This window comes from Onychomys torridus, chromosome 1, assembly GCF_903995425.1.
Source record: "Onychomys torridus chromosome 1, mOncTor1.1, whole genome shotgun sequence".
Lineage (NCBI taxonomy): Eukaryota > Metazoa > Chordata > Mammalia > Rodentia > Cricetidae > Onychomys > Onychomys torridus.
In genome coordinates, this window is record NC_050443.1 from 28690398 (window position 1) to 28698129 (window position 7732).

The 7732-nt window shown below is 51.7% G+C and overlaps 1 protein-coding gene across 2 annotated transcripts; it reads right to left on the reverse strand.

Annotated features, from left to right (window-relative positions):
- Positions 1-2745: 2745 nt before the first annotated feature.
- Positions 2746-7300, reverse strand: Sbsn (suprabasin). Of its 2 annotated transcripts, none has more exons than XM_036177922.1 (4): positions 6855-7300; positions 4016-4081; positions 3851-3895; positions 2746-2917 (listed from the first exon to the last, which is right to left on the reverse strand). In XM_036177922.1, exons 1-4 carry the CDS (start codon positions 7206-7208, stop codon positions 2894-2896), a joined length of 489 nt encoding a protein of 162 aa, XP_036033815.1. In that variant the 5' UTR covers positions 7209-7300; the 3' UTR covers positions 2746-2893. The 2 variants fall into 2 exon arrangements, with proteins under 2 accessions (XP_036033815.1, XP_036033719.1); XM_036177826.1 differs by having other exon boundaries at positions 2894-2917; positions 5394-7208.
- Positions 7301-7732: the final 432 nt, after the last annotated feature.

The following is a 7732-nucleotide window of genomic DNA, read 5'->3' on the forward strand; positions in this document are numbered from 1 at the left end:
ATAGTTGATGCACGGACTGGCAAGATAGCTCAGTGAATAAGGGAAGCCAAACCTGAGTAAAGTCCCAGGGAATCATCTCTTACAAAGTCATCCTCTGATTTCTTCTGCACACTGGTTACACACACACACACACACACACACACACACACACACACACACACACACATACATATATAAATGCATAAATACATAAATAACTAAGTGCAATTTAAAGAGTAGCCAGTATAAGCTTTCACTTGAATATTGCCCTTGGAAAGCAGGTGTTGTGGGACACCTCCTGGAAGGGACTGGTCCATCACTGTGAGTCCAACACCGTGTCACCAAGTGTCTGACATGGTCTAGCTACCAAAGTGCGGGCCCCCAGATGTCCAAAATACACTTTGAATGCACTATAAAAGAACATGTTGATGAAGGTGCATGCCTGAGACTCTGGCCATCAGGAAGTAGAAGCACAGTGATCAAGGGTTTTTGTTGTTTTGCTGTTGCTGCCATGATCCTTGCTGATTTGAGACAAGGATGAGTTGTATAGTCCCAATTGGCCTTGGGCTTGCCTGGATCCTCCTGCCCCTGTCCCCTGAGCACTGGGATGATAAGTGTGCACCACTACTCCTGGCAACGATTGAGAGTTTGAGCCAATCTGGTCTAAATGGGAGAGCCTATTAAAATAATAGTAGTAATAGTAATAATGATAGCAACAATAGTAATCCTGTAATCCCAGCACTTGGGAGGCAGAGGCAGGTGGATCTCTGAGTTCGAGGCCAGCCTGGTCTACAGAGCCAGTTCCAGGACAGGCTCCAAAAGCTACACAGAGAAACTCTGTCTTGAAAACAAAACAATAATACTAATACTAATGAAATAATAATAATAATCAAGATGTCTCAGCACCTGAAGGAGACTGCAGCCAAGCCTGAGGACCTGAGTTCAAGTTTGAGGCCTACATAGTGGAATGAGAAAGCAGACTCCCATGAGTTGTCCTCTGACCTCCATACATGTACTATGGCATGTGCAGGCCCACACACATACACATGCAAAGCAAATAAATAAATACATGGTTTTTTGTTTTTTTAAGATTTATTTATTAATTATATGTACAGTATTCTGCCTGCAGATAAGAAGAGGGCACCAGATCTCATTACAGATGGTTGTGAGCCACCATGTGGTTGCTGGGATTTGAACTCAGGACCTCTGAAAGAGCAGTCAGTGCTCTTAACCACTGAGCCATCTCTCCAGCTCCCTATATACATGTTGTTTAAAAGGTTGTTCTGAGGCTAGACCGACAGATGTATGCTCAAGCAAGGTCAAGATGATAATGGGGGGATCTGAGCAGAGAAATCACAACTGTCTGCTGTAAAACCTTTTTAATTTTTTTTTGTCTAAAACAGTTTCAGAGTGTTTCAGACATTATGAAATTATAGTACTCTTTAAAAAAATTAGGATGGGGTCTCCCTGGCTGTCCTGGAACTCACTCTATAGACCAGGCTGGCCTCAAACTCACAGAGATCCACTTGCCTCTGCCTCTAAAGTACTGAGATTAAAGGAGTGTACCACCTCTACAAAATGGGGGCGGGGAAGTAAATTAGAAATATCTGGAATGTTGCTTTTATTGTGCAGATGTAGGCTCCTCTGTGCCCTGGGGTGTCTTTGTTTTGTTTTGTTTTGTTGGGGGGGGGTTGTTTGATGGTTTTTGTTTTGTGTGTATATGTGTGTGTTTTAAGGGGGTATCCCCTGTTGGCAAGCGCTCTGTGACTAAGCTACAGTCTAGCCTAGGTTTTTCATGGTCTCCCCAGCAAAGCCGAATTCCCCAGGGCATGCACCCTGTCTTAGTTCAAAGGTTGGAATCGGAGAACTGGAAACAGACTGCAGTCTCTGCCTGTAGACACCCCTACCTGCTTGACACTGGAGGAGGAAATCCTACAGCTCTCCTAGTGCCCTGGCTGGGATTTGGGAAGCCACAGGGAGACCAAGAAAACGTGAGGTAGCATCCCATGTGGAGTTCAGTAGTGCCCAAATACAAGCCTATAGCTTCTGGTGAATGACCCCTAGTGTGCCCTTGCCCTGAGGAATCTCCGTGCACCAACAAGGGTAATACGAGGAGGCTTTGCACAGCACAGCCCTTGTAGTTGGAACGTGCTGGCTGCTTGTTACCCCTCTGTGCCTGAGAAGTTCCTGAACCCTGAGACTTGTGTGTCTCTACCCACGTCACTGAAGAGGCTTGTCCATCTGTCCGAGAACCTCCCACCTGAACTTCCCACCTTCCACTTGTCCAGTCGTCTCCCAGTCCACTGCCTCACCCTGTCCAGCCAAACAAGAAAGGGTTTGCAGCGCCAAGGCCCTTCCTTCCCCTCCACTAACTGCCCATGTGTTTTCTAACAGTGCAAGCCTCCACGAGACTCCTTCCTACCTGGGGATAACAGAACTTTTACCTAATTGGGCGATTGGAGGGCTCAGTGAGATCATGCCTGGAAAGCACCCAGCATGTCTTTATTGCCCAACAGACACAGCCACCATTGTCTCTTCCTTTGTACCACACACCCCAAGGGCGGGCGGCTGATTCCTTCCCAGCTGCCTTTCCCAGTGCTGAGCGCAAACACTGGGAACTGCTCTCTTCAAGCCAGTCAGCTTGAAGTCCCTGGCACTTTCCATCCTGTATGGTAAATTTCCAGCTCCTTACACCAAGTGACAAGAGACAGTGCCAGCCCCCACCCCAACCCTGCTCCTCTCTCTAGGGAGCACAGTCAACCATGATGAGAAAGGACAGTGTGTTCGTGTTTATTCACAAAGCTCAAAGCAGCCCCTTTAAGGACACCCGGAAGCTCTCTCCCACCCCCAGCTCCTCCAGGCTATTTCAGCTGATGTGACAGCAGGAACAACGTTCTGTTGCCTGGGCATCAGTTTAGGGCATGATGGCGGCGATGCTCTGGAAGAGAGGAGAGGGAGGTAAATAAAGGTGTGTGGCCACAAGGGGACTGAGATCTGGCACCTGGTCCACTCTGGAGACCAGCTGTTTATCTTGGACTAATGGGAAACCAGCTCTCCCAGGGAGATGGGTTGCAGGGGAAGGTACTCTACAGAAGAAGTTTTGTGTGTTTCACCTCAGAGGATCTTCTGCCACTCTGAGTTAGGGCTGTCGTTCACCCTAGGCCCTAAGCTCAGGAAGCAGTTAGTAGTAGTTTCTGCTCAATCATGAAGACCAGAGTTTGGATCCCAGCACCCACATCAGGCATCTCACAAACACCTGTACCTCCAGCTCTAAGGGATCCAACACACAGTGCACACAGACACACACACACACACACACAGAGACACACACACAGACACACACACACACACAACTTCAAATGTTTTTTAAAAAAGACAAAGCAAGTATGTGGACCAAGACTAAGGACCAGAATCCCACAGGGACCTCTATACTTTCAACTTAGAAGGAAGCTGCCAAGCCAAATTACCACTCCTCGGCTCACGCATGAAAAGCACCAGGGCAGGGTAGCAAAGGCATTCACAGAAGGGCTAGTACCAAGGAGAGGCAGCTAGTCACTGGGAATGGGAGGAGAGATGATGGGGAGCCCAGATGGGCACGTGAGGGATGCTTTCAGCATCCCCACCCTCCCTGGCTCCCAGATGCTCCAGTGCCCTGGAGGTGATTTCTGTCAGCTTGTTTGTTTGTTGGGACTGGAAAGTACCCAAAAGCTGCAAGTAGATGACGACAGGCCAGAGCAGAGCTAGGAGAACAGGTTGGATGGTCTCTACAGAGGCTGAGTCTGTCCCAAGGGATGCTGACAGCAAAAAAAAAAACTATAGAAAGGGAATTCCAGGTTGAAGCGTGGGGAGTGGGGATCATGTGGGCACTCACCCTCCATAGAGCTGGGATGTTGATAAATGGCTTGTTGACCGAGGCCTGGAATTCAAGGACAAAGCCAGTCACTGACCTTCAATCAACCACTGTCCTTGGGAAAGCCCCAAGAAGCCTCCACTCCCCTCTCCCAGCTCCAAACCCATGTTACACCCAGAGACTCACCCCAGATGCTACTGTAGTGGTGGCGGCCCCTCCGTGTTGGCCTGTGTACCCGCCTTGATGAGTGCCCTAAAGACAAAACCCAGATCGTCACTACCACCCCTTGAGCCGGGAGGGTCTCCCTCATTCCTTTACCTCAGGAACCAGCCCCCTTCTAAGATGTCTGGGTCTGGGGTGGGAGCCCAGGCTGACCTTCTGGGTTCCTCACTCACTGTCCTGAAAGACAACCCAGAGCCCCACCTGCTAAGCCGATTGGGAGAGGTGGACAGGACTCCAGGAAGATGTCTGCCTCTTGTTGACATACCTCACCCAAGCTCTCCTTAAATTCAGCATTAGGGAAATGTTTCCATCTTGGAAAAGGAGCACTCAAAGGACCCACACAAATAGCACCATTCACCCTCAGCCTGATTTTTAATCACTTTTCTACAGTCTAGCCTCCAACCTCACTCAGTTCATCCCCACTCTGGATTGCAGTATGCCACTCAGCATAACCTTCCCAGTTACACCCCACCCTCAACTGCTCTTGCCCCTCTCCCAGCCTCCACTTGGGTGTCCCACTCAGGGTCTCGTTCTTCACCCAGGACTCTCTCTAGTCCCCTCTCCCCCAGCCCAGCCCTCCATGGCTCCATCCAAGCAGCAGACGTGACTCTGGTCTCTGAGACCTGGACCTATCCTCAGGAAGGTGTCCCAGCTTGCTGATCTCAATGACTGCTCCTGGACTGTGGGGAACTGGGAACAGGGCCGTGCAGAGGTCGGCCTGGTACTGATCCCCAGTCCTCCTCAGTGCCTGCTCTGTGGTGGCTCGCATGACCTCCAGCATCTGTTCCCTCTACAGATGGGTAGGAGAGTTCCCCAAATGATCCCTGCCACCCAATCTGGAAGGCAGAGGAAGACAACCACTGTATCCACTGGGCATTTGTCATGTGACCTTGGCCAGTCCCCTTGGCCTCTCTAAGTCTTAGTTTCCTTCTCTGAATGTCAGAGTCAGCACCCTCATCCCAACCAGCTCAGAGGCTTGTTACAAGGATGGAACACAACAGAGCCTGTCACCAAAGCGCCTCCTCAGGCTCTGGGGTTCCTCAGTCTCTACCTGTTTGTACAGTGTCTCAGCTCAGAACAATTTCCTGGTTCCAGAAGAGGGGACAGGTTAGGGCCCCTCATCTAGGAAGACAGCTCCCCAATAATGGGACTGAGTCCCTTCCACCTTGTCTCAGGTGAAGCTTTGCGAACAAGATGGTTTAGTCCATCTGACCAGCTGGCCACCAGCTCTGTAGTAATGGAGGTGGAAGGAAGGGAACCCAGTGTTATGGATTCCCAAGGGTTTAGCCTCTTCCCTCCCACAACCACCTTCTCCCCAGGTTCCCCACCTCTGTTCACCTACATTCAGCAGCTGGTTGGCCTCCTTGCTGGCTTGGTTGACCCCATTATGAACATCTTGCTGCCACCTGTCCATTTCCTTCCAGGCCTGGCCAGCAGCATGGTGGACACCTTGGCCAAGCTTCTCCGTTTCCTTTCCAGCCTGGCCAGCAGCATAGCTGACCCCTTGGCCAACTTTCTCTGCCTCCTTCTCAGCCTGGTTGACCCCAGTGTGGACCCCTTGAACCACTTTCTCTGCCTCCTTTCTAGCCTGATCAATGGTATGGTGGGCATCCTGGCCAAACTTCTCTATCTCCTTTCCAGCCTGGCTGACTCCAGGCTGCATTACTTTGTCTCCCTCTTGCCAAGCTTGCCCTGCAGAATAGTAACCATGGCCATGGCCAAACTGCTGTGCCTCCATTGCAGCATGGCTAAGTCCCTGATTGGCCCCCTGTACCACCCTCCCTCCCTCCTTCCCAGCCTGACCAAAGGCATTGTGAACACCCTGACCAACTTTTTCTGCCTCTCTCCCAGCCTGACCAAAGGCATTGTGAACACCCTGACCAACTTTTTCTGCCTCTCTCCCAGCCTGACCAAAGGCATTGTGAACACCCTGACCAACTTTTTCTGCCTCTCTCCCAGCCTGACCAAAGGCATTGTGGGCCCCCTGACCAAACTTCTCTACTTCCTTTGAAGGCTGACCAAATGCATGGTGACCATCCTGACCAAATTTCTCTGCCTCTCTCCCAGGCTGACCAAAGGCATTGTGGGCCCCCTGACCAAACTTCTCTACTTCCTTTGAAGGCTGACCAAATGCATGGTGACCATCCTGACCAAATTTCTCTGCCTCTCTCCCAGGCTGACCAAAGGCATTGTGGGCCCCCTGACCAAACTTCTCTACTTCCTTTGAAGGCTGACCAAATGCATGGTGACCATCCTGACCAAATTTCTCTGCCTCTCTCCCAGGCTGACCAAAGGCATTGTGGGCCCCCTGACCAAACTTCTCTGCCTCTTTCTCAGCCTGAACAAGAGCATGGTGGGTTCCCTGACCTAGCTTCTCCTTCCCACCATGACCAAGAGCATGGTGGGCCCCCTGACCAAACTTCTCTGCCTCTTTCTCAGCCTGACCAAGAGCATGGTGGGCTCCCTGACCTAGCTTCTCCTTCCCACCATGACCAAGAGCATGGTGGGCCCCCTGGCCAAACTTCTCTGCCTCTTTCTCAGCCTGACCAAGAGCATGGTGGGCTCCCTGACCTAGCTTCTCCTTCCCACCCTGACCAAGAGCATGGTGGGCCCCCTGGCCAAACTTCTCTGCCTCTTTCTCAGCCTGACCAAGAGCATGGTGGGCTCCCTGACCTAGCTTCTCCTTCCCACCCTGACCAAGAGCATGGTGGCCTCCCTGAGCAAACCTCCCTGCTTCATTGCCCGCCTGGTTGACCCCGTGGTGGACCCCATGATGGATGATGTTGTCTGTCTCCTTCCCAACCTGTCCAGCGGCGTGGTTGACCCCATGGGTTAACTTCTCTGCTTCCCTTCCTGCGTGTCCGGCGCCATTGTTGATGCCATGGGCTACCTTGTCCAAGCCATGGTCCAACTCCTTGCCGGCCTGGCTCCCCATGTGGCTAAGTCCATCAAAAACTTTCTCCACTTCCCTTCCAGCTTGAGTGATTCCATTATTGATGCCTTCAAGGGCCTTGCCCACCTCTCTCTCTGCATTGCTCAGCCCTCGGCTGAACCCTTCTATGACCTTCTCAATGGGATCATCATGGGCTGCCCATGCAGGCAGAGCCCCCAGGAGCAGTAGGAGGCAGCAGGACCTGAGCAAATTGGCGAGATCCATGTTGTTGGGAAGGCGGGGAGGATGCAGAGAGGAGCTGGGGGAGCGAGGCCGCTATTTATCCTTTGCTTCCCTCCCTCTTCTCCACCCACCATGACTCAATTGCCCCTGTGAGGCTCTGACTTAGTTCCCAGTCAGGGAGGTGTTTCCCAAAGACATTTGGAGTTGAGCAATGAAAAGGAAGAGGAGGGAGGCAGGATGAATCATAGAGAAGATCCTAGCATCTTTGCTCCTTGACCTGCACAGGCCCTCCACCCCAGTATAGGGTTCTGCCCTGCCCGGCCCTCCTGTTTGCCTTGCTCCCCTACTGGGCATGCTCCCTGCTCTTAAGCCCACTTCAGGCATCCTCCATAACTAACCACCTTGTCAGCCCTCAGAGATCTAAACATACAGCTTGCCCAGCTGGATAACTCTGGAAGAGTGGAAAGCAGTCAGAGAGGGGGACAGAACCCCAGGAGGTGAGGGAGTTACCCGATTTTGTTCTTGGGGTCCCCTCCCCACCCTCTCTCTGCTCCAGTTCCTCCCAC

Excerpts from the sequence above, each read along its gene's own strand:
- Sbsn (XM_036177826.1), bottom strand. The coding sequence starts at position 7,208 with ATGGATCTCGCCAATTTGCTCAGGTCCTGCTGCCTCCTACTGCTCCTG. Across the intron at positions 4,082-5,393 it reads AGGCCAACCAGCTGCTGAAT|GGCACTCATCAAGGCGGGTA; the intron begins GTAGGTGAACAG and ends TTTTGTCTTTAG. Across the intron at positions 2,918-3,850 it reads ACATCCCAGCTCTATGGAGG|AGCATCGCCGCCATCATGCC; the intron begins GTGAGTGCCCAC and ends CCTCTCTTCCAG.